Consider the following 26346-nt stretch of genomic DNA (forward strand, 5'->3'; position numbering starts at 1 on the left):
ACTCGACTTCAAGGGAATTGTGAATTTCAGCCAATAACCGACCAGTACGTGTGGTGCTTAATAGCTTGCACGAACATGTTGTACTGCAAAGTCACGTGTCCTGGCAAACGTGCATGGGACAACGGGGGTCAAATCGCACTGAACTCTTGAAAGGGTGAAACCCGTGCCGAGGAGACCCATCTAAAGTATGTACCGTCCATACTATGTAAGGACGGGAACCAGAGTTAAGTTCACCATGCAACCAAATCACCCACCCTTCATAGATACTCGCAAAGAGTGAGATTATTTGGCGTGACCTTTTGTGGGGCAGTGCGCATGCATCTGCCCCCCCGCCTGCCCCCTACCTGCCCGCGTCTTTCTCCATCCCCGTGTAATAGGAAGAGCAAGGAGGGCAGCCCTGCCACACCCTTACGCGCGGCGTGGGGCCGGACCTTGCACCGTGTGACTTACGTGCGGGTTGTGTCCCCTTCACCCATCGCCCTCGCTGACCAGCGCAGCAACCACAGGGGCGTTCGAGCAGGGGAGGGGGAGGCCGCTGGATTCTTCGCCCCACAGTTCTCACCCCGGTGTGGTGTGCTTTGATGTGAAATTGGAGACAATCTCCACCTTGCAGACTTCCAAATTACCGTGCACGAGAAACCCCTGCCCTAACAATAGCAAAAAAGAAAGCCCGTCTGGCACCATGGCGAAAATATGCAGTTTCCTCGAGGATGTGACGAGTTGTAACAATGCAGGTCTTCCTTATTGAAAATCATACCAATCAACAAACACACATGAGAAGACGTCCACCGCTGTGAATGAGTGATGAAATCGGCCAGTGTGCAAGAGCTAGGATTTTTCGATTTAAAGCTTTCGTGACTGCAGGGATTCATCTTCTTGGTTCTTTCGGTAAAGTCACGTAGAAGGGAAATAATAAAAATAAAACATAAAAAATATATAATTAAGTAAAATTATATAATTATTTTTTATTTCCCTTCTACGTGACTTTACCGAAAGAACCAAGAAGAAGAGCTAGAAGGATTTCTGCATTGCATAACCGTGCGACATGCCAACGGCTTTGAGAGGCCTTTATCCAGCAGTGTATCGATCATGTCTGCGGACGATGAGTCTACATGAAGATGTGGAGACGCTGCTTGTGGACACGAGTCGACGAGACCTTTCATTTGAATTAGGGATGAGGAATATTCGCTATTAGACTTGATATTTACTCACACCGAACAGCACCGAGACGTGTGAAAACAACGCGTCGAATCGTGCACAAAGACACGGATTGGTTGCTACTCATTTACAGCCCCTCTATCAATCCACTCGTCCTGATTATTACTCGGCTTGTTTGCCCAGCAAAGCCTCTCCGAGTCTCGTGACTTTTTCAGGAGGCTCATGTCAACTATTCGCAGTGAGAGGGGGGAGGACGATGATTGCTATGTATAATTTCAATTGACTAATGTCGATCATGGAGGTTACTTGACCATACTTCACCACGCTGGTCAATGCGGGTTGGCGAACGCGGGGGCTGTGACCAGAGGTCGCAACCGGGTACCCGATACCCGTACCCTACCCGATACCCGGCTACCCGTACCCGGCCGGGTACGGGTAGCCGGGTACCCGTTTGCGACCCTGGTGCGGCCGGGTACGGGTAGGCCGTGAGTCACTGGTGAGTAACCGTTTGTCACTCATTTCCCAACGTCTTGTCTCTTCTCACAATTCAAGTTCCTAGAATCAACCCACCCGCGCCTGCAACATGGCTTCATCCCAGAGGTCGCAATCGGCTACCCGTACCCTACCCGATACCCGACTGGGTACGGGTAGCCGGGTATCGGGGAAGGTACGGGTACCCGTTTTCGACCCTGGTGCGGCCAGGTACGGGTACGGGTAAGGAATCAAAACCCGTTTGCGACCTCTGGCTGTGACCCAGGGCCGGCTCCTGTATCTCTCGCCACTCATGTTTGCCGTAGCCGGGAATCAGCTTCAGGTTGTCCGGGATTACAGCGCGGTACGCTAATCACTGTGCCACCGCTCCCCCAATATGCTCCACATCGCGTAACGCGTACCGACTTTGTGCGCTGGTGTTGCTTTTGCGATGCACGGGGTCCAAAGCGTAACCGGAGTTCTCTTACCAATACAAATTTGAGAACACCCAGCAGCATGTTTTAACAATACCCGCTTGCTGATGAGACCCAGGAGGCCAAAACCGGTCCAGAATGTGCTTGTTTAAACACATGCTGTTTGCGTAAGACAATAACGCCGATTGGACTAAACACGCACGCTTAGCATTTATGTTGAGAAACAAAACACAAGTTCTGCTCAGGCTCTATTCGTCGTTCTTTGACCCCTGCACTCGTGACTTGTTTGATGTGCTTGATCAATGTGGGAAGGGGCCATCCGTTTAGTAGGTACGCAAAAATCTGTCAAAACTTGACCCCTCCACCCCCTCCCTGTACGCACGCAGACTTTTTACACCCCACCCCTCACCTGCGTACGTCCGCCGGACGCACCCCTACCCCTAGAATCCTACAGATCGGCCAATATTTAATCCACGCAGAAGGATTAATAATATTAACGTGATTTAAAGATTTCGTGACTGCAGGGATTCATATTCTTGGTTCTTTCGGTAAAGTCACGTAGAAGGGAAATAATAAAGTAAATTAATGTTTTAATATTTTTATTATTTTATTATTTCCCTTCTACGTGACTTTACCGAAAGAACCAAGAATATAATATTAACGTGTTTAAGTAAACAGATAGTCCACCGCCGGACTATCTAACTCATTTGAAGGCCAATGTAGACACATTATTATCGAGGCTTCACCCCCTTCCCCCCCGTTTCCTATGCGCACATTGTCAGTAGACCCCCCCCCCCATACGCAAGCGTACGAGTTTGTGTTATCCCCCCCTCCACCCCTCCATGCGTACACACTAATGGATGGCCCCGAAGCAGACAATTGGTGTGTCGGAGTTAGGAGAGGAATGCGACAGGGACCGTCCGTAAATGACGTCACGCACCTAGGGGGGGGGGGGGGGTCAGACATTTGTGACGATGTGTGACGAGGGGGCTGGGGTGAGAAATGTGACGTCACATCAAAATGCGCAACTTTAAATTAATACAGACAGCACGTTCTACTTAATTAAATAGACTTTTTAATAAATGTTTTCTCCTACAACATCAGAGTGCAGCGCCACATTAAATACGCACTACAATGACAATAGTTTAAAGCGATTGGAATCATGTTTCATTTTTTGGGGGAGGGGGGCAGAGCTTTGTGACTTTTTATTTGAGGGGGGGGGGTCTGACTTTTTGTGACGCCGTGTGACGAGGGAGGGGGGTCATAAATTGTCCAAAATCGCGTGACGTCATTTATGGACGGCCCCACAGGCTTCGTTCACCGCTTAGTCTTGACATTTTGGGTTCCGGCTTTTCCTCTCCCACGCGCGAATATAAAACTCAGTCCGGTACTGTGCATGCCACCACACAAACACAAAGGCGTTATCTAGCAGCCGGATTATACGACGCACATCTCTTACCCTGTCATTTAAGGCCAACGTTTTTTTTGCAGGGTGCGTCTTAAAATCTCGATACTGCAGGTGTGTGTTTGTGCCCCGTGTAACTTTATTGACTCCGAGCGCAAGTTTGGGCCGAGTGTGTTTTGTACAAAAAACAGCTTGACTTAATAGAAACCACCCACGCTGCTGGTTCGCCAACCCGCACTGACCGGCGTGGCGAAGTATGACCAAACAACCATCACAGGAATGGATCATCGGTTGCTGGATATCGCGTGCCCTCCCCCCGTTGTCCGAAGTGACATCTCGAGGCATTACAAATCGAGCTGCCCAATAAACAACAACACACAAAGTCAAGACGGCGATGCGGGCATGAGAAAGAAGAGCGAGTCGGAGGGGAGATGAGAGACAGAGGATGTGGAGAGAGAGGAAAGGGAGTTAGATGAGGAGGTGAATGAGATAGGGGGTGGAGAGGAGGGAAGTGGGGGAGAGGAGGATGGTGGGGGGAGAGGAGGGGGGGAGGGAGGAGAGGAGGGAGGTGGGGAGGATGGTGGGGGGGAGGGGGAGAGAGGGGGGGAGAGGAGGGGGGAGGGGAGAGGAGGGGGAGGGAGGGGGAGAGAGAAGGGAGGGGGAGGAGAGGAGGGGGAGAGGGAGAGGAGGGGGGGGAGGGAGAGGAGGGTGAGAGAAGGGGGGAGGGGAGAGGAGGGAGGGGGGTGAGAAGGGAGGGGGGAGGGAGAGGGGGGAGGGAAGAGGAGGAAGGGGGAGGAGTGGGACCTGGCGCCATGAACATACAGGGCACGGGGCCCGCCCAGACCGGGTTGACGGGGGCGGCTGTGTGTGTGTGTGGGGGGCGGGTGTGTGTGGTAGGGGGGGAGTTCCACGGAAGCTTCCGCGTTGGCGCGGCGTGGAGCTCAGAGAGAGCCTCCTCTGAGTCAGAGACGGAGTCTGCTGGCCGCCGTTGGGGGGGACGGCTGCGGAGACAGAGGGAAGGGCAGACAGAGGGGGACAGACGTGGGGAGGGACAGTCAGTGGGCTCTACACACAGACAGAGGTGGCAGACACAGAGGGACGTGAACTCACACACGCACACACACAGTCAGAAGACGTTACACACAGACACTACACACCTACAGATTACACAGCAGACAACGTAGGAGCGTGCGGGGTGGGCGGGTGGGTTGGGGTGGGAGGGTGATCCGCGTCTCCGACGAGTGAGAACTCTTGAAGAGAGACCGAGGCATTCATGTAGCTTGCCCTCTCGGTGGGGCTCAGAGGGAGAGGCCGTCTCCCCAAGACGTTTTCCTGCTGTACCTCTCTGGACAACGACGACAGCTTCAGCGATGTCCGCGGGTCTGGCGAGCGGGCGGCCCGCAAACTTCGTCCACCCGCCGGGCTGCCCAGCGCCCAGCAGCAGTCTGTCGGCTTCGGGCTCGTCTCTGTGCAGCATGGCCAGCGTGCCGGGCAGCTACTTGCCCATGAAGGAGCCCACCAACCCCGTCTCCTTCCAGATACAGGTCGGACTGGCCCGCGAGAACGTCACCATGGATGCCGCAGAGACCAGCCTGGCCGCGCTCAAGGAGCTCGCCTGCTCCGTGGTCGACCAGAAGGTGAGGAGGGGAGAGACGTGTTCGGGGGTTGGGTTCCAGAAGGTGTAACGAGCGTGCGGGGCAGGGGGGTGCCTTGAGCCTGAGCCCCCCCCCCCCACTCCCAATCCCTGGTGGCAAAAGCTATGAGTTGGTGGGCCCCCTTTGACAGCCACCACGAGATGTTTTCAACAGTAGTGTCAAAGAACTGAACACGTATTTGAAACGCGGTTTAAAATGTTTTAATGAGAATGCTTTAATGAGAATGTTTGAATGAAAATGTTTCAATGAGAATGCTTGAATGAGAATGCTTTAATTCAAGTCCCACGGTGATGTTATTTCAATTTAATTGAGAGCTGTAACGTCCGGCGACCGTGCTAGACGAATCAAATATTGGTGGCCCCACCGGGACCACAGGACTGATTGCCCCGCACTCCCTGAGCTGATAACGTCGTTATTATCTACGACAATGGCTTTCTGGTTACATAAATGTTGGCGTCTTGGAATTGTTTCGTGTGTGTTTGTCGTGTTACGTGTGTGTGTGTGTCTGTGCGCGCTGGGCCTGCCTCAATAGTGTACCTAACCTGGCACAAGCGCTTTGATAGTGGAGAATGACGGACGAGATGTCGGTGTCTGTGCGTTTGCTGTTGCGTCGCGGATGCTGGAGGTGGCTGAGCCCCCAACCGACCCCCCCCCCGACCCCCCCCGACCCCCCCTGACCCCCCTCTGACCCCCCCGAGTCTGCTGAAGGCTCAGCCCCCCCCCCTTCCCATTTAAACTCTGAACATTTGGTTAAAGTTTCTTTAACATTGACTGTGCCATACCCCCCCCCCCCATGAGTGTTGTTTGAACCTTGCCCCCCCCGACCGCCTCCAACTTAAACGGGGTCACGCTTCAGGGTTGGTGTGCGTGGGGAGCGGTGGCGCAGTGGTTTGCACGCCATCCGCCGCACCCGGCGACCGGAGTTGTGCATGCCGGTCACGGCTCGCATCAGTGGCGAGTAATCTCTAAAACCGTTTCTTGAGCCCACCCCTAGGTTGACTCGGTCATAAATGAATACCTCGGGTGTAAAAAAAAAGCACAAGCACTGGGTGGGGAGACAAAGGTGGCCGGACGGGCGTGGTGCTGTGGACCACACCCCGTGCCGGTCTCAATAGGTGCTCGCTAACAGCACTTGCGTCAAAACTCAACTTTGTGAAATGTTCTACGGGGGGAATCTTCCACGCTTTTATGTGGGTTTCACATTGCCGTGTAATCGTACGTTGGGTTCATAATCCAGTCTTGCGCGCAACCACCGTCAGGGGCAGTCTCACTTGAGTTGTGTTTGCTGTCCCCACTGTTGGAATTTGTGTTGTTTGCTCTTCTGCCTGCCTACAGTAACTTACACTGCTACAATCAAGACCTGGGCGGATGGCTGGCTGTCCCCTTGCCTACCAGGTTAATTCAGATTACCCATGGACTTGTTATGCCTAGGCTGCTATTCTACAAAATAAAATGTGGAGATGATACTGCTGCTACTGCTGCGTTGGTAGTGGTGCACAAGCACAATTTCCTAAATACACGTTTCGTGTCAATAACGCTGTGGCTTTAAAATAAAATAAAAAAATCGGCAACGTTGCGGGTAACAGCCCGGCTATGAAGAAGGGCCGTTGCCAATTTTAAATATATATTTCTTATTTTCAGGCCACAATGTTATTGATGAATGTGAGTTTTTTTTTTTACAATTCTAACAAATTTGTTCCTTGGCTGTGTTTACATTTGAAGACGCGTGCACTCGGTTTCGCCGTGTAGATTCAAGGGTATCCTCACGTCACTTCCGGTCACGCCGTTTGGCTTGTCCAATTGTGCTGTTCATTTTCTTTCCGTAATTTTAGTTTTAGATACAAATTTCGCGAGTTGTCTTTAGTTGTGGTCTCACTGAGACCGCTATATAAGTCTAAATTGTATTGTTTTGTACTACTATTACTACCACGAAGACTTTCGCCGTTTGTCCTGAACACCTCTCCGATGTGCTTTTCGGGTTCTACTGCGTGTTGTTCGGCACGATGTCCAACGTTTTGCTCTACTTTCCGGGAGCTTCTTCAGGAACTGCATTAAGCCGCTCGCATTCTGATTCGCACGGTTGGATTGGCTACGTATGGTACGATAAGTTCAACATACTGTACATACATTCTCCCTCGATTAATTGCGAATACTTGCAACTTGAGAACATATGTGAAATCTATAACCTTTATCCTTTCATCATCAGACTGGCCACTTAGGAATGCACAATACAGTATTGGTGCTTTGTGGAATGTGCACTCTGAAGAGGTGTATGCTGGCATGTCATTGATCCTGAGGCGGTGGTGTGATGGCAGATTGTTGGTTTAGGGGAGGGGGGGCGGGACACTCAAGAGACACTTTAGGTGCAGAGAATTGTCTGCCCACAAATGCTAGTGCAGAGGAGCCATGCCTGTGGGATTATGGGATTTGATCCATATTTGTCCACTCTGGATGGGCCATGTTTGCACTCAGCCACCCTGGCCACCAACCGTGTCACCCCCTTATGTCCACCCTGGGATGTTCAGACCATATGATTATCATGGGCTGCCACTGCTGCCCCTTCTGCTGTTTATTGGCCTGTTTATGGTGAACGATAGCGTACAATTATTTTATCTCTATTTATTCAGGAAAGCTGTGGTTCTTTTCATGAGTGTCCTGCATTTGGGATGTTTAGATATTTCCATTCATGGCTGTTTGGCTTATGCGACGAAGCAGGAGTGACCGGATGTTGTCTCGCCCGATTAAAATAATATAAAAGCTACCGAAAAGAACATAAGCTGCCTAGAACTGCATGGGCAGCAGTGGTATACGCACAAATCAGAAACCACAACTCAACAGTTTCCTTATTGAAACTGTCTTCATTGTCAAAGTTCATATGACCTACATCCAATTCCGGTTGAAGGCCTCCCCCCTAAGCTGCCTACACCGCCTTCCGTGGCCATGCGATGCAACAATCCGTACAGCACCTGTGCTTGCACTGATTTCATCACTTTGGTGTTAGTCTCGACCACCGGCTGCATCAACCTTCGTAGCGATATGTCCCGTTGAAGCCTACTTTTCTCAATAGTTCATACGATGGCTCTAATTCGTGTTTAAACAGTCATTATTTTGTCATGTTGCGTTGGCAGTGGTGCACAAGCACAAATCGCAAAAACAGTGCAGCACGTTTGCCAATGTCACTGCGGCCTTAAAAGGGACAAAATATCATAGTTGACATTTTGGGCAATTTCCCTTTTTCTCAGCACTCGAATACAGAGGCCAGAGAGGTAGAGTGGACGTCCACTCGCTCTGTGCTGTGGGGAACGACTGTTGCGTGAAATGTCACCTATGTGGTATACTTTTCATTTTAAGTCCTCAGTGTTACAAACGAATGTGAGTTCTTTTGTTCATTTTCGTTCACTCTGAAACATCCATGCGTTCCCCTTTACTGTCTTTGCTTAGCTGCCTTATAGCAGAAATTAGTGCTTGTACGTACGATGTTCTAATCGGCTCGTGAGGCAGACAATGGCTCTGCTGTGAAGAAGAGCCATTTCCTTAGTAGGGTCAGTCTGTTATACTTCCTTCTGTTGTATCGCAGTGTTAATGAGGAAATGCGGTTAGTGGTTTTTTCTTTCGTATGCTTAATCTTGACTGGTTAGGTCGACCTGCTTGGTTCTTTCGGTAAAGTCACGTAGAAGGGAAGTAATAAAATAATAAAAATAAAACATAGTAAAACAATTCTCACGACGTTTCGTCCACAACGCAAGCAGCCGTCCTCAGGTGAAAATCAGCCTCGACATACCTGGTTTTCACCTGAGGACGGCTGCTTGCATTGTGGCCGAAACGTCGTGAGAATTGTTTTATTATGTTTTATTTTTATTATTTTATTACTTCCCTTCTACGTGACTTTACCGAAAGAACCAAGAAGATGAATCCCTGCAGTCACGAAAGCTTTAAATCGAAATTGGATAGGTCGAGTTTATGATTCCCTTCAGCCCTATTGTGTTTGCTAGCTGGACACACCCCCAACCCCCTTTTCAATGCATCCTGAATTCGCTCCCTGTTTAATTGACAGGGGAAATAAGAGTCATCTGTGAATTAGCAACAGCCGGGGAACAATTAGAACCAAACTCGAGCAAGATGCCCAGGGTTGGGTTCAATAAAACACTCAAACAGCGCCCTTAATTTGATGATCTGGGGATTGCAGATCTGCTCTGCGTTCCCTGGCCCGAGGCTTCGGTTGATGGGCTGCCGAGCTGTTTTCTCCATACTCTGTGACTCTCTCCCCGACGTGATGTCAGGATGTCTGGACATTTCTAAAGCGTGTCTTAAATATGATCGCTACGCTTGCGTTTATTCAACTTTGAGCTAATTTAGCAAATGGTTTGTCGCAATTATTTGCTTATTTTGCCCCCCTTCTTTTTCCACGTAAGTTATTGTCATCGTCATCATGAGTGTCTGGTGTGTCTCCTATAGATTGCTATGAGATGTCTGATGAAAGGGGCTTCATGAATAGGATTGGGAGTGGTTACGTTTGTTTTTGGTACGTGTCCCATTGTCTTCAGTGAGAGCATCTGGAATCCTCTGCTCTTATACATTTCTTCAAAAAAATGATTCACAGCACTTTGTCAACCCACCGCTGGATGAAGGCCCCCCCCCCCACGCATGCAGTGTTTGACCATACTTCACCACTGTCGTCAGAAGTGCGTGATAGTGAAGTGGGTGAGCTCAGGACCGGTTTAGATATCACTCCCCACTGATGTTAGCCGTGGTTGGGAATCAAACTCAGGTGGCTGCTCCACACCCCCACCCCCAACGTCTGTTTTGTTGCTACGAAAAATTGTGATTCAATAATCGGTAATTGGTTTTCATCTTGATGAATGTAGCGGCCTCCAGTGGGGGCAGGTGTCACGTGAAACCCATTTAAACAATGCAACATCAGCCATGGTCATTCCACTGTGAGATGAAAGCCTCCTCAAGATGAATTGATTGTTGCACGTACGATCCGATGCGCGTAGTGTGAGCGTAAGTATTGGCTTTCATCGATGATGGAGCGTTACACCCCCACCACATCGTGAAAAGGTAAAGGTGCAGCTTTGAAATGTATTACTCATGCCACTGCTGCCGTAAAGGCCTCCCTTTGAGGGATCTCTGGACAGCCTCTCTAGATGGTATTTGGCCTCTTTGTCCACCTTGGTCAGGCATCTCGGAAGACATCCTGACCACGGTACTACTTTTCTGCTTTATTAAAAATCAAATCAATACTGAATGATACCAGCATGCACTGTGTGTTTTGCCGATGCCCTTTAAATGTAATGTTTTGTACGTCCGATGACAGTGTTAGGGACATTTATTTGACCGTCGCTGCCCTGGGCATACCTTGCGAATTTGAACCATCCCAAGAATTCGGTCACGGCCAATAGAAGGTGAAAAATAAAGGTGACATTCACGTGGGCTCGCCACAGGCATCCCCTCCCTGCGCACGTTTATACAGCGTGTACACACCTTCAACGGCGTCGCGTGTCCGACAATTACAGATGGCCACGGCGGCTCGGCAGGTTCGAGTGATTGGTTCGCAAAGCATGAGGTTGCGAGTTCAGAATGCTGGTGTTCTTAATGGAATTTCCACCGCTGGCTCTGCGGAGATGTTAGCAGGCGATGAGCCACCGCAGTTTTAAGCAAGAAGTCACCGACTCCTGGCGTGCCGTCGTCTGCCCAGCTGACCTTAAAGCAATTTTGGAGCTCACTGTTGAAGATGAACCTACCTCATTGCCCCATTGGGCTAACAGTCGGCCGTAAAAAAAAAAAGTCGTAAAACAGTACAACAGGCAGACCTTTGCCTTGGCCAACTGGCACAGTTACGGCAGGACTGATCTGCCGTCTTGTGCCGAGAACTTAAACATTTTCTCATTGTGCAAGTATCGAGGTTTTCCAATAACAGGTGGAGAGAGGGGCCAATGCCAATCAAGTCTTGGGGACACAACTTCGAGCAACACAGGGACAATTTTTGACCTTAAATTTCGATTTAAAGCTTTCGTGACTGCAGGGATTCATCTTCTTGGTTCTTTCGGTAAAGTCACGTAGAAGGGAGATAATAAAATAATAAAAATTTTACATAATAAAATTCAATTCTCACGACGTTTCGGCCACAACGCAAGACGCTGTCTTTCCGACGGACCTGTTCTTCACCTGTGGACGGCTGCTTGCGTTGTGGCCGAAACGTCGTGAGAATTGTATTTTATTATGTTTTATTTTTATTATTTCCCTTCTACGTGACTTTACCGAAAGAACCAAATTTGACCTTGATTTGTACGGCGGCGTGAGAGCAAGCATTGGCCAGAATATGTATCATTTCCTGTCAGATGTCAGGGAGGGGAGGGGTCTGGCTTGAAAACCTTGAAGTTGCTGGAAAATTGTATCACGGGCGGAACCCTGCACTTTGAAGTCCTGCTCGTGAACTCACGTGTTAGCGGTTGGATCTGCCGCAGGCAGGGGTAACGTCCCCTGGAGAGACCCGTTGCAGTTTATCAGGAAATAAAATGCCTTGAGTGTCCACCCACGTTAGAAATTAACAGGTGGGGTCAAGGTCATGGATTGTTCTTGATGTAAGCAAAAAACAAACTAATTTGGCCTTAATGATTTGAAAACACATCGGATATCCGCGTATATCCATGGATATCTAGTCTTTCTACTCATCAGGTCACAACACATAGCCCAACTCCTTAGTAAAGTTCCCGAGTGCTGCGTCATTCTGAGCCGTTCACGGACGCTCGATCTTGATACAGGTTCTCAAGTCCGTCGCGGTGTGCTTGTGTTTGGACATTGCACCAGGGATAGTGCATTGTTGACTGCAAACGAGGGCTGTATCTTCTTTAGCTAACGCATCAATAACCTCCTCCTGGCGGCTCCCCCGAAAGAAGGAGACCTGCGAGGCGCGCCTGCGTCTGGACGAGAGGTTGACAACGCGCTCGCCGATAGCACGTGGGCCCACACCATTTAAAAAAAAAAGTGGTGAACTGTGTTCCTCCACAAGACAAAGATCCCCCGTTATGGCCTTCACAGACGGTTGGGGCAAGTGCTGTTAGCGAGTAAGCGCCTATGAAGGCCGGCAGGGCACACGAGGGTGTGGGTGGCCAACACCTCGCCCGACCGCCTTTGTCTCCCCAGTGGCAAATGTTTACGCACCGCACGCAACCAAAAATGCGTGCGCTTGCACGTCAGACAAACCTCACTCACGCGCACACGCATGGGCGCGCTAGCCCGCAAGTTGCAGAGCGCCAGCGAAAAAACGCAGATAACTGGACAAACCTGTATCGTGCGTTATTACAGTGCCTGGCTTGCCTGCCAGTGTCAAGTGGCTCGGAGTAAGGCGGCTTTTGCGGGGGGGGGGGGGGAACGAGCTATGCTGAAAGAAAGTCGACCGGCGCCGTTTGCGCTGCAACGCTGAGAGTTCGCAAGGCGGTTGAGAGAAGAAGAAGAAGGGGGCTTTATTTTTCGATTTAAAGCTTTCGTGACTGCAGGGATTCATCTTCTTGGTTCTTTCGGTAAAGTCACGTAGAATGGGAATAATAAAATAAAATAATTTCTCACGACGTTTCGGCCACAACGCAAGCAGCCGTCCTCAGGTGAAGACCAGGTCTGTCGGACGGCTGCTTGCGTTGTGGCCGAAACGTCGTGAGACATTATTTTATAATGTTTTATTTTATTATTTTATTATTCCCATTCTACGTGACTTTACCGAAAGAACCAAGAAGAAGGGGGCTTTACTCGGATTTCCCGCCGAGTCGGGCTGCGTGGGGGCTTGTCTGCCGCGTCTGCTGTGTGGGCGGTGTGCTGGGCAGAGGGCCTCTGCGAGGTAGCCACTGCTGGCAGCAATTTGAAGGAATCTTTAAATCCAGGGTGGCCCAGAAGTCAGGTGGCGTTGGGTTTATTGCATTTATTTTAAAACTGCCATTAAAACATTGTTATTTTGGTTTCTTTAGGTTTATATTTTATCTGTTATTATTCAGTTACCTGAAATTCGTCGTTTACAAAACTCGACCAATTGAGGCGAAACATAATTGATGAATTTTCAAAGATTACACCGCTGTAATCTTAATAAAAAAAGTCCTAAATTCATTTAAAAACAGTTGAGGCAAAACATTGATGAATGTTCAAAGATTACACCGCTGTAATCTTAATAAAAAAAAAGTCCTAAATTCATTTAAAAAACAATGCATGCATGTATTAATGTAAATAAGTTTGAACATTTGTTAAAATAAATTAAATAACCGAATATAATTTGTTCAAATAAATGTTACCCTAAGTGTCCTGACTTTTAAAATGCTATTTGATGTTCGTGGTCAGGGAGTTTATCTTAGAGACATTAGAGGCCTCGGACGCAAGACGGGGTGTGTGCGACATAGTGAGTGCATGTTACTGGAATGTAATGCGTGTGTCTGGGACTCTGGCACTATGAGATAATTTATGCAAGCGCTGCATATTTAGGTTTTTCACGTACATGTCCATAGGTGTACGAACAAATACTGCTTGCCCAGACCTTATTCCAAAAAGCCCTTTCTCTACACCACAAAGGTCATTAGGCTGGTAGATTTAAATAAATGTTATGTTTGTGTGGAGATATCCAAAGGATGGAGATTAATATATTACCCTGAAAGCTCCACTACAGCACTCGGTGTGGTTTTATTATAGATTTTGATTGATGTAGGATTTATGCCTTAAAACTAACTAAACTAAAAACTATTTTATTTTACCAGATGAAGCCCACTGAGCTATTATCTTCTTCATAAGCGACCCAGCCGCAATTGATACCTCAAAGAAGTGTCTCCTCATGTGGAAATCTATAGCAGCCAAATAATATACGGGGAGAACATGCAAACTCAAAATATACAGGCATATCGGTCGGGATTGAAAACAACCTCCTGCATACCAGGCAAGGTAGCTAACATCTCGCCACCGTTACGCCTTGCTGCTGGTTGGCTACCCACGGTTGGTTAAGTATGGTGCGTAAGAAGTTCAACAAACATACATTCATGCAGGTGAGGGAAATAACGTCTCGCCACCGCGGCGCCCTTAATGCTTGATTCGTTACTTTCCATTGAATTATCATTTTGCCTTGTTTCGGTACGTGTGAAAGTCTATATATTATTCGACCTGGTGGTTGATAGACACTTTTAACAAGCACACTGTTATTCTGCGATCGTATTCGTTTTCTTTCAGAATTCGCACTCCCTCAATTCACCTTACTTGAGTGACTGAAATTCCATGACCGTAGTGAACACGGTACAGTGTATTATCTCAACGTTACATTACCTTGGGGGTGGATCGGTGGTGCAGGGATTAACGCACTGAGCTATGACCGTGGTTACCCGAGATTCGATTCCCAGCCACGGCAAGCATCAGTGACGAGTGGTGACCTCACCTGGTCTTGGGCCCCCTGCCGCCTGACCAACACCGCAATCTCCAGTGTAGTGAAGTATGGTTAAACAACTGCCACGACAGGCACAACCAACATGGGGAGGCCTAATTTTAGCAATAATGTCACAAATGGCTGTAAACTATTGTATTACATTCAGCTGCTTCACTGATTATTATTTGCCTCATCTTGCTCTCAAATCTTGATCTGTAACCCATGCCTCGTACGTTTAGCACAGTATTCGTGCTGTGCAACACGTGGAAGTGTGCATTGCGTGTCCTCCAGCAGTAGTGAGTGTTGGCACAAACATGCGATTCGGCTTACTCTTTATTGGGGAGGGGTATTGCTGTGCCAGGTGGATTGGCCCACATTTGGCCAGAACAAGCGAGTGTGAGCGAGCGTCTCCACGTGAAATACCTTTGGACAAAGAAATGTACTTTCTGCATTCATGCTCTCGGTCCGAGGTCCACAATCTACGCTGGTGTTCCTGCAAGTTAAACAACTTTGGAACAAACAAAGCCACTCCGCCGATTGTCGAGTGTCGTTCACCTTACAGTCGTCGTGTAGCATTTGCGGCACTGGCAGTGGGTAGGGGGTGGGGAAGTGGAGCTGGTTTAAAAAAAAAACGCGTGCGCGCGTGCGCTCCAATTAATCCGGCGGACAATATCGAGATTAGGGTGTCAGCTGCTTAGACGCGCGCACCTCAAGGTAGGATGCCGTGAGGTGCCCGTTGTCTTTGTCGACCAAACCTCGGTGGCGCGACAGGATTTCTCTTTGGCACAACGACAACAAACCCCCGCCGCCCCGCCCCCCCCTCCACCGACGTGTGACTCGTCGTAACAGCAATGGCAGCGCTGCCCATCGCGTTTCGTTCTGTCTTGGTTATTACTGCGCCACGAAAGAATACAAAGGTCCCGCTGCGCAGCCATGCACACCGTTGTTGGGCAATCGCCGTTTGCGAGCGCCTGCAAAGGAACGCGCGCGGTAAACCGATGGGGGCGGTGCGGCGGAGTCGACCCCAGTGGAGACGCTGGACACGTTCCGACGCCACCGATGTTGGCCCGTGGCTGGAAATCTAAAAGGCTCGGATCACTGGGTTTGTGGTGCAGTTCCACGAACCACTCTGCCACCGCTTTCCATTTAGGTTATTAGCACACGTGTACAGACCAAACAAATGTACCTCAGTTATGCCTGTACGCCATCAGGGCAAGTGCTCTAAGCACGCCAATTAAAGTCCTATTAGTGCGTGTTGGGAGGGTAGTGTGTCCAGCACCACGCCCAGTTGTCTTTTGTCCCCCCCCCCCCCACTGTTACCGTTCTCACACTTCACCAGCTACACGTTTAAGGCTAAATTCACTTCGGGGTTGGCCCAGGGCAGGTTCAGATACCACTTGCCACCGATGGCACACACACCCACTGCATGGCATGTGTAATCTAAATGGCAGCTGCAGATGATTAGCCCACTAAAATAGCATGAAAATGAAATACAAGGTTGTACTATAAACAAAAAAACAGCCCTCTGTGTTAATACTATCATCTCGGTTATGCTTCATAAGCAACATAATCAGCCATGGGTCCATCCACTGCTGGATGAAGACCTCCCCAAGCCACCACCATCGCCCACGATCACGCGGTTGAATATAATCCGACTAGCCCACCTGCACATGAGCTTATTTCGACCAGCTCCATCTCCGCGATGCTTACCAAACAAAATTAATGTTCCCTAAATCCAAAGTCCTTTCCGGGAGTGGGGGACTGGGCGGGGGGGGGTGAACACCTCGAATTTGCCAACGGGGTGCAATTATTCAACAGGGAGCAGATGGGAAACTTGGGAAGGGTGGAGAAAACCCCAGCCCCAGCCATCGGCGGTGGTTATAAAGATTCTCTGTGGTTGCATGCCTCCCGGGCCATTTTCGAAAATGCACAAGCGATGGGATGGGGCACGCGAAGGTCAAGGGTTGAGAGTCTGACCTTGCAGGGATTGTCGTCTATCCAGCGCCGCCAAAACCCCTGGGAGAGAGGGAGCTATGATGTCGTGAAAAGTCTGCACGAGTGTGTTTGTACATGAGTGTGTGTTTGTCTAGACGTCTGCACGTGTCCTTGTGTTTAGGTGTGTGTGTGTGTCTCTACACAAGTGTGTGTCCGAGATGTGTCCAGGTGTGCAGGTGTTTGCGTGTGTTTGTGTATGTGGGGAGCGGTGGAGGAGTGGTTAGCGTGCTCCGCTACGAGCCCGGTAATCCCAGTTCGAATCACGCTTACAACCAACACCACTGATGATTATCGCCGCAACCTCGAATGAGTACCTGGTACAACGTGACTATCGCCACTGGGGAGACAAAGGTGGCCGGGCGTGGTGTTGGCCACCCACCCCCTCGTGTACCGTGCCAACCTTCATAGGTGTTCGCTAACAGTACTTGCCCCAACAGTATGTCAAGGTTATAGGGAGGAATCTTTGTCTTTTTATATGTGTGTATGTTGCTTGTGTATTGGGGTTTGGTAACAGCACTTGCTCCAACAGTCTATTGAGGCCACACGGGGGTTCTTTGTCTTGTTACTGGCTTTGTGTCTAGGCATGTGCGTGTCTCTCGAAGCGCGCACATGTGTGAGTGTCCCGGCATCCGTGTGCTGCTTTCATCATACAGCAATGAGCGTGACACTAGTCTGTAAATCTACCCGCGCCCGAATGGCGTGCCCCCTTTATATAATCTCTCTGGCTTTGGTCAAAGGTCATTGCAGGTAAATGCATTCCTTGGACATGACTGGGTAAGTAGCTCCTCTCTCCCACCCTAGTTTCCATGTTCATTACTGTCTAGAGCAGAACAACCCTTGCGTTGGACAGTTCTAGAATCATCCGACAAACCAACACGCACAGTACGTAGCTCTAGAGAACCATCGAAGGCGTACCGTGTATATATTGGCTTTCGTAGGAATGTGGTCCTGAATGGCACAATGAGGAATGTATATAAACTGCATGACCATAAATAGTTTAATTGATTCTCGGCTGGAACTCATGTGGGCTTTCCAGGAAACGAAAATGAAATAATGCATTTCTTTTAGCGTCGAATACTCTTCCGGCGTCTGATCAGCGGAACGCGAGGAATGAGCCTGGGTTGGCTTCAGAAGGAAGAGGTTACGAACACTATAAAGGGAAACAATTGAAGTGAACGATAGTCTCGTGCTGCCCCGCTCTAGTGCGCTGTGGAGTGTTGGTGTTCTGAGGTTCGGGGATAGATTAGGAGCAGGCTTGTAATTATTTTTTTACAATGCAATGACGTTTGGGTTCATGGCGTGTCGAGATCCAATTGTGTCTGGACACGCCGGCACAGAACAGCGGATAATGTTTAACCGTGGGGAGCGAAGAGAAGTATTTGTCTTGGTGCGTGTATAGATTTAAATGAAGAGACGAGAAGGCCATGGATAGAGGGAGGTGAGAAGAAGGGGTTGAGCCTGGACTTGAACTTAAGCACAGGGAGTTGACAGCACGGATGACCAGGGGGTGAGATTTCCAAACTACGGAGGCAGCAGAGGAGAAGGAGCGACCTTCCCACTCAGCGAAGATTTGACTGGAGGACTTGAATCTGCAGTTTTGAAATAGATGGGCATCACCTGTCTGTGTGACCCCATCGCAGTGGGGCTTCTTCCTTCCATGGTGGCGCTGAAAGTGATTAAATGATGCTTATTTGAAAAATATCACTGCAGTCAAACTATAGCGCTAACAGTATCCATAACAATCAACACCGTCCATTCGGCGTATATTGACGCATCGACTAAACAGTAAATATTGATTGTTACGATCGCAATGCATGCAATGTATTGTGCGCCAAATAAGAATATGCTAATGTTACGTGTAAGCTAATGTCGCTCACGAGACGATGTGAAAGAGACGGACCGAACAAGAAACATTACAAACGAAACTGCAACTAATCGAATCACAGATAAGATTCATGATAGTTAATTCACTTTCTGGGGTGTGAGGGAAGGGGGAATTGTTACAGACGGTGACATCATGCCCATTACTCCTGTACCCTGTGAGTTACAAATCTGACCGTGTGGTAGCAGCAGCAGGATTTTTCAGAGCAGCAGGATTTTGTTTATCGCTACGCCCATGCCTCCCAAGACTTCGATGGAATGCGCTCGACTCATGCCGACACGACTGCCGTGGCCGCTAAGTGGTTTGGAAAGCGCTCTGACAAACGAATTGAGTTTGCGCCGGAAGTTCGTACACGACAATCGCTTTCATCGTCAGTCTCCATTGCCATGGAATATTTTCGCCATCGGTCACCACCGGTGACGGTTCCTATCGTTGTCTTTCCTCCTCAACGGGAGAGGCGGTTGGGGCGAAGGGGGCAATGAACAGCTAACTTGCGCGCAAACAGAGGTGGCGTCAGTGTTGCCGCGTGACAACTGCGTGCCACCCAGGCCGTTGGCGAGTTTTCGCGAGATGCCAAACTCACCTCCTCTTTATTTCGGCGATTTTGTCCGTGTCGCCGCCGAAATAGAAAACGGAACAACTTTACGGTCATCCCACCGTGGGACTGCTTTGGAGCGACGATTTTTTCCACTCGACGCGTTGGCCCTCGCGTCGGTCCGTGTTCGTTTTTGCAGCGGCCTTGGTCGTGACGCTTGCTGAGGTTTTTCCCAGATGCTTCAAGAATCAATGAAGTAGTCTCTTTATGCACATCGCTGTGTGCGGTTCAGTGTTCTGGAAGATAACTATAGGCAGCACCGGTGGTGTATTTGTGAGTTCTGCTCAAGCGCTGTGGGGTGGTGGGAACAAGGATCCAAGAGCGTTCGTGTTTTTAAGCAAACAAATTCTGCATGAAAACATTTGTCCCGAAGGGCCAGAGGCAGAGTACAAAAACACATTTTTTTAAATTATGAGTATTGGAACAGGACCCATGTCTGAGAATGTAATTCCTTGTATATTTTACTACCCACAGTCCAGCAAGACATCGCAAAATCATGTTGTGCAATGGGGTACTTCCATTTTTTTGTGGAGCAGTATGCTTCAACTGAATGTGGCCTCGCTTGTGAATTAAGGGCACTGCGATTTTTGTGATCTTGACTCATTCATTTCCGAAGCTGAAGCTTCCCCCCATTCCTATCCAATCTCCCCTCCATCCTCTTGATCTCACACCGCACGAGGGATCTTGAGCCATAACTATGGAAGGATGGTGAAATCGTTTCAGGTTGGCTTTCCCTCAGCACTTTGTTTAAGGTGACGCCTTCGCCGGAAGCAGTTTAACGTCATTCCGAAGGAGCATTTATTGATGATTAATTAATTTGCGCTTGTAAAGCACCGCACCGTTATTCGCTCGCTCTCAAAGAGAGAGAACGTCTCGGGGGGCGGGGGGGGGCCTGGCAAGGAGGAACCACAGGCAAGCGGGAAAGGCAGCCAGGTGGTGAGTCGTCCCCAAATTCCCACCCCAAGCTCAGTCGTCCTCTTTCTATTAAAGTTTAATCAGCTTATTTAATGAGTGTTTACATCTGGGAGGAAACACGAGCACCCGGAGAAAACCCACTCGTGCGAGGGGGCAGCACTCGGATGAAGCAGGTCGAGTCCACATTTGCTGTGCCTCTTTCTCCTGGCAAGCCAGGGTATGGCACCTCCTTGGTGCCCCATGGGAAGGGAGTTTCACAACATATGTGTGATTCACCAACCCTCGCTGCCTTCACAGTGCTGGATTTACAGGCCACATGCGTAGCCACCACCGCCCGGCTTTTTTACGGTGCAGCATTTGGGTACTGCGATAACCCTGGGACTCGGCGATGAGTTCCGAGTCCCTGCTTTAGGTGATTCTGTGGCGATGTCCCCCCACTGGCTTCACCAACTGCGGGAACCGAACCGTCCACCTCGGCAGGGATCCATATCAGCTGGGTCTGTCTCGGTCGGTGATGTGTAAAAAGTCAGCACTCGGCAGACGACACCCAGCATGCCTCTCGCTATGGCTGTGGCAACGAGCCACGTGCCTACTCCAGATGACTCGTGACCTGGAGAATACTCGCTGAAGCTTAAGCCATGCATCGGGCAGAGTTCTCTGTGCAATTATTCACCCGTGCACCAATCATCAGTTTACCCGTGCGCAACTGATCAGTTCACCTATGTGACACTACTCGTTTTCCACGCAATGAGTGTTTGGAGCTACGTTCCTGAATAGATTCCAGAAAACGCTGAATGGAGCACGTGAAGAGCTTCCAAATGCAACAACAAAAATTCTAGTTTGAATTTTTCAAAACATTGCCTAGAGTCACTGCTCATCTCATGGTTTGTTGGTTTAATTAGTTTTTTTTAGCGTTCATACACTACTCCAGTTTATTTTGCTAAGAAGCCCAAACTTTTTTTTTGTTTCAGTTCGTAACAGGCTCGTCTTTTGATCTTATGTGCGCGCCGGTTACGCGGTCATCTGCAAATTCATGGAATTTCTAGCCACTCTGCGTTGATCTGATGTCATTGTAGGCAAGGTCTCCCATGCAAATATACTGATTTGGTCATGCTGGATTTCATATTAACTCTGGATAACTTTGCCAATCATTATTGAGCAATGATTGCTCCAGAGCAATGGAAAAATGTGTGTGCATATATGAAGCCTGGGGCTTGCGTTAAACGATTTTAAAGAGAGAGAATTGGGAGATCCTCCCCCCCCCCCATTAGCCTCGATTGATGATAAAAGTAACAATCATTTATAAACCACTTTGCGGTGCACAATTATAAATAGACTACAATTGCGGTTGTGCTTCAAGTGTAGAATTAATCGTACCATTCCCGGCCTTGGCTAACTCCAGTGGCCAGTGATTTCCGAACCGATCCTGGGCCTCCCCTTCAGGCTGCACTCTCCAGCATGGTGAAGTATGGTCAAAACAATCGCTATGACGTGGCACGGAGAGTGAGGCCTGCGATTAGCAGGGCAGTGACCAAATGGGGGCTGTACATTATTCTATTGTGCATCCGCGGTAGGGCTTGGGCGGGGCACATCGCGAGCAGGCGCCAATGGGCCAGGGTGATGGAAATGCCAGCTAAGTGAGAGAAGGGACGACCACCACAGAGAAGTTGCAACGTCAGTTTTTTTTAGTTTATACATCACTCCAGCAGTGGATAAACCATGGCTGTCGATGATGGTATTTGAATGAAATCAAAGCTGCTTGCTCGGTCTCGCCACCTATCTATCCCGAACGCAAACCCGCTCTCCTCCTTGCGGCTGCCCCCCATGCGCTCCCACCGCAGTGCATCTCGGCCGGAAGTGTGTGGGTGTGTGTGCGTGTTTGTGGAGCAGCGTGCCGGTGTTTGGGTGGGGGGGGGTTAGAGTGATGCGTTTGCTGCGATGGGGCTGGGTTTTTGGGTTTATGCCCTCGCACGTCCGTCCATGTGTGTCCGCTTGACAAGCGCCGCCACTGCGGAGCTGTCATGTAGGTGCGTGCGTGCGTGCTTGCATGCAATGTGCACGTGGGCGTTGCTCATGGCCACCAAACACCGGTGACGATTATATGAATCGGTCCTGGCCCTTCCATCGGTCGACTCGGCCTTAAATGAGGACCTGGTGCTGTGTGTAAACGTCGACCACCGAGGAGACAAAGGCGGTCGGGCGTGATGCTGGCCACCCCACCCCCTTCTTGTGCCGTGCCGGCTTTCATAGGTGCTCGCTAAGAGCACTTGCCCCAACAGTATGTAAAGGCTACGCGGGGGATCATTGTCTTTGTACGTGGGTGTGAATGCCCTTCCCGCGTGACGCTGAAGCCTGCTCGCCCGCTTGGCAGTTCTTCCGAGATGTAATCTGTGTCGTGGGTGGGATTGGCGCACGGGAAGGACGAGCGTGGCGTTGTTTGAGCTGTCGCGCTCTCTCCGTCGCGCCGGTGTTGGTGGCGTGCGAGCGAGAGTCGGTCCGTGAGCCCACACCAGACGGTCGCGCGCACGTGCCGTCGGTGCCGCCCAATGCCTCGATGTGGCCAACGACACCATTGGAACCTCCTTTGCCAGTAGCAAAATGTGATAATTGGTTTTTTACCCTTTTATTTGGCAACAAAACTGACGCTTTTTTTTTGGCCAACGACGTTGAATGATGCGACAACCAATTTGCAAGAAGAGAGTTATCAAGTACTCTTTGGTTCTTTCGGTAAAGTCACGTAGTTAGTAATAAAATAAAACAAATCACGACGTTTCGATTGCAACATAAGCAACCTTCACCAGGTGGGAACAACCACAGCAAGAAAAAATTGCTGAAGTGGGCGAGAGAGCTGCCGTGGCAAGAGATTATATAGGTATCAAGTAATTCATTCATTATTGATTTGAAGCTGTCGTGACTGTAGGAATCCATACTCTTTGGTTCTTTCGGTAAAGTCACGTAGATAGAAAATTAATTGATCACGACGTTTCGATCGCAATACAAGCAAACCTCATCAGGTGAGACGAACGCAGCAGGAGAACTGCTGATGCAGGAGAAAGAGCAGCTGCAACACGTGGCTATACAGGCTTTAGGTACGCATAGATACATCGCTATTACTTACGTTTTGCTACCTGGGGTGGCACCGATTTCAGCTCTGGCGAATGGAACAAGTTTGTTATTGCGGGGTAGCGCGCTGCGTTACGAACCCGCCCGACCTGGAATTCGATTCCTGCTCACGGCCAACATTGCTGGGTTTGTCCAGGATGTTTCTGTTGCGCGTCGTCGCTTTAAGATGTTCTCCGTTCATATTTAGTTTGTTGCGGTTGCACCCGACTCAAGAGCCGCATGGCTCACAGGGCTATACCTAATACATGAAACTTGAACTTGATATCTGAACTGTTGGCTTCCTCGCAGCACTGTGTAAACATTAAGTACTGTGGAGGCAAACATGGCCAGTCATAGTGCTGGTCACAACCAATCTCCTCGTGTGCCTTTGCCGGCTTTTGCACGTGCTCGTTCAAAGCACTTGTCCCAAACAGCCTGTAGTGCCTATACGGGGAATTGTTTTGCCTTCGTCCATATCCACGGAGGCTCGTTTGTTTGCCTACCAGCGAATAATGAAGTCTTCAGTTATTGAATACCTCGACAACAAGCACTATCTGCCCGGCTGGCTGGCGGTGAAGGTCTACAAGTTTGACACCTCTGTTTTATCTTGGTCCTGGGCTTCACCTAGGTCGACTCTGCCTCCTAATGATTACCTGGTGTGGTGTGCGTAGACAAAGGCGGCCGGGCGTGGTGCTGGCCAGCCACCCCCTCGTGTGCCGTGCCGGCCTTGATAGGTGCTCGCTAACAGCACTTGCCACAACAGTCTATTAAGGCTGTACAGGAGATATGTGTCTTGTTTATCATGGAGAAAACAAACATGCCGTTTGTTTGCAACGCATTCAATCCTTGGCTGCCGTAAATGTCGAGTGGCCATGGCACACGGCTGTGTTACGCAAATTTCACCCCGAGTTGTGTAACTGGATTTGGGACGGAATTCCATTTTAAGAGCGTGCAAATTTTACAGTCCAGTAAAATATACACGCGTCGCGCAGAACGAGGAGGGATGTGCCATATTTAAGATTGTGAGGGCTGCTCAGAAGATTTTTTCCTGTAATTGAGATAAGCCAGCACTTGCACTTACTGTAGGACTATTCTTGCTTTTCGCAATAGCGCCCATGTCATATATATACAGTCTTACAAAACAAGAAAGATCTCCCGTATAGCCTTGAATAAGCTTTTGGGGCAAGTGCTGTTAGCGAGCACCTAGAAAGTCCGGAACGGCCAGCACCACACCCGGCCACCTTTGTCTCCCCAGTGCTGATGTTTTTACACACCGCACCAGGTACTCATTTAAGGCTGAGTCGACCTCAGGGAAGCACAGGACCGGTTCAGATTATCGTCGCTGGTTTTGGTGACCGTGGGCCGGAATTGAACTCAGACCGCCGTGTTCGCAGCGCAGCGCGCTATCCGCTGCACGACCACTCCCCCTATTATATCTATACATATACACACATCGTACGAATACTAACAATCCGCTGGTGGATGAAGACCTCCACACACCATGTCGATCATGGGGGATGTTTGACCATACTTCACCATGCAGGTTGGAATTAAACTCTGCTTGCTGGACTTATAGCGCAGTGTGCTAACCACTATGTCACCACTCTGCCCTTGTATGTATCTCTGTAAATGTGTTGTACCGTGTATAGTTCGTACGTGACATGGATCCGCAGAATAAGCCCGGCTTCATCTCGGTGTAATCGCTGGGTATAATAGTCCGTGCTGACCATTTAGAAAAGTAAGTGGGGCTTGGGCATAACACGTTGCCCATATGAACGATGGCCGGTGGTCAAGGCTAAGGATGGAGTGGCAGCCAAAGGAGGCGAGCACGCCCGAGAGGGCGTTGCGTGGGGGAGATGGAGCGATGAAATCGGCCCGCGTGCAGGAGCCGGAGGGAATTCTGCAACTTGATATTGAGAGACGACGAATGCTTGGAGAGGCTTTCATCCAGCAGTGGATAGATTATGGATTATGTTGATAATGAGCCCGTTGAGACTAGAAGTCTTTTTGTTTCGGTTTTGACCTGAGTACACACGACACACAAAAGTAGACACAGAAAATGCAGCTCGTCGACAAAGGTCCATACTGTTTGGTTCATTCGGTAAAGTCACGTAGGTATAAAATAAAATAAATCGCGACGTTTATTTTCGACCTACGTGACTTTACCGAAAGAACCAACGAGTATGGATCCTTGTAGTCACGAAAGCTTCAAATCAAGATACAAAGGTCCAGTCTGTCAGTCTACAGTTTTGTCCAAGAATGAGCTGACTGGGTCCACATCAGCTGTGGTCGCTTCTCTGACCCAGGCAAAGGTCATTGCCAGGGGCATCGCATCTGCAACGTTGATCTTGCCTGCCATAAGCCCTTTTGTCTTCAGCACCGAACCTCATTATGCAGGTGTGGGACGCGCACAGGGGCAGATTTACTCTTCACATGCTGCGGGGGGTTGGAGGATGGCGGTAAGTACGAGCGAGTAAACTCCCCAAGTAACGATTCCCCGTATTCACAGGAATGTCCACCTGTGCTTACGGGGGAGGGGGTGTGGGGGGTTTGCTATGCTGTGAGAGAGTGGGGGCTGTGAGTCGCGCTCTCGCTCGCCTTCTCTCTCCGCTTCCCTTGAAAGCTCATTACGCGCACGTACACGGATACTCGCCCCCGTGGACGTACACACACACACAGTCACTCAGACAAACTCGCACGTGGACTGATGCTCGCATCCAGAGACAAAGCTCCCCCCGATAGCTTTAATAGACTGTCGGGACAAGTGCCGTAAGCGAGCACCTATGAAGGCCAACACGGCACACGAGGGGGAGGGTGGCCAGCACCGCGCTCGGCCGCCTTTGTCTCCCCAGTGCTGATGTTTACACACCGCACCAAGTATTAATTTAAGACTGAATTGACTTAGGGGAGGCCCAGAACCGATTCAGATAATCGTCACTAATGTTGGCCATGAGCCGGAATCGAACTCGGTTCGCCGCGTTTGTAGTGCACATACAGACGTGCGCGCAGACACGAATGCGCACACAGACTTTCTCGCATGCGCGTTTACACATGGACGGACATTCACAGACACGCATGCACGTACTCGCATACACAGACCGACGCAGTCACCCGCACTCGCGGAGAGGTTTCAAGGTATTGAGAAAGGTAGTACACTCAAAGTCTCTCTGGCCAAACACTGGGCCTAGAAGCTCGGCATCAGTTTGTGTCCAGCAGTCCCTGCATCAGTACCACGCATTGTATCGGCTTATGCTGGACACTGATGCGGAGACTGTTTTTTAGAAATATGAAGAACTGCACTGCGTGTCATATATGCAGGCGTTTGTGTATTTTTCATATCTAAAAA

The 26346-nt window shown here is 49.6% G+C and overlaps 1 protein-coding gene across 1 annotated transcript in view; it reads left to right on the forward strand.

Annotated features, from left to right (window-relative positions):
• Window positions 1–4693: 4693 nt before the first annotated feature.
• LOC144719841 (serine/threonine-protein kinase D3-like) overlaps window positions 4694–26346 on the forward strand; it is a 60080-nt gene continuing 38427 nt past the window's right edge. The window contains exon 1 of the mRNA XM_078596092.1: window positions 4694–5105. Coding sequence (XP_078452218.1) covers window positions 4839–5105 — 267 coding nt within the window. The 5' untranslated portion in view covers window positions 4694–4838. The remainder of the gene's footprint in view (window positions 5106–26346) is intronic.

This window comes from Lampetra planeri, chromosome 7 (assembly GCF_965212315.1).
Source record: "Lampetra planeri chromosome 7, kcLamPlan1.2.h2, whole genome shotgun sequence".
NCBI classification, from domain to species: Eukaryota; Metazoa; Chordata; class Hyperoartia; order Petromyzontiformes; family Petromyzontidae; genus Lampetra; species Lampetra planeri.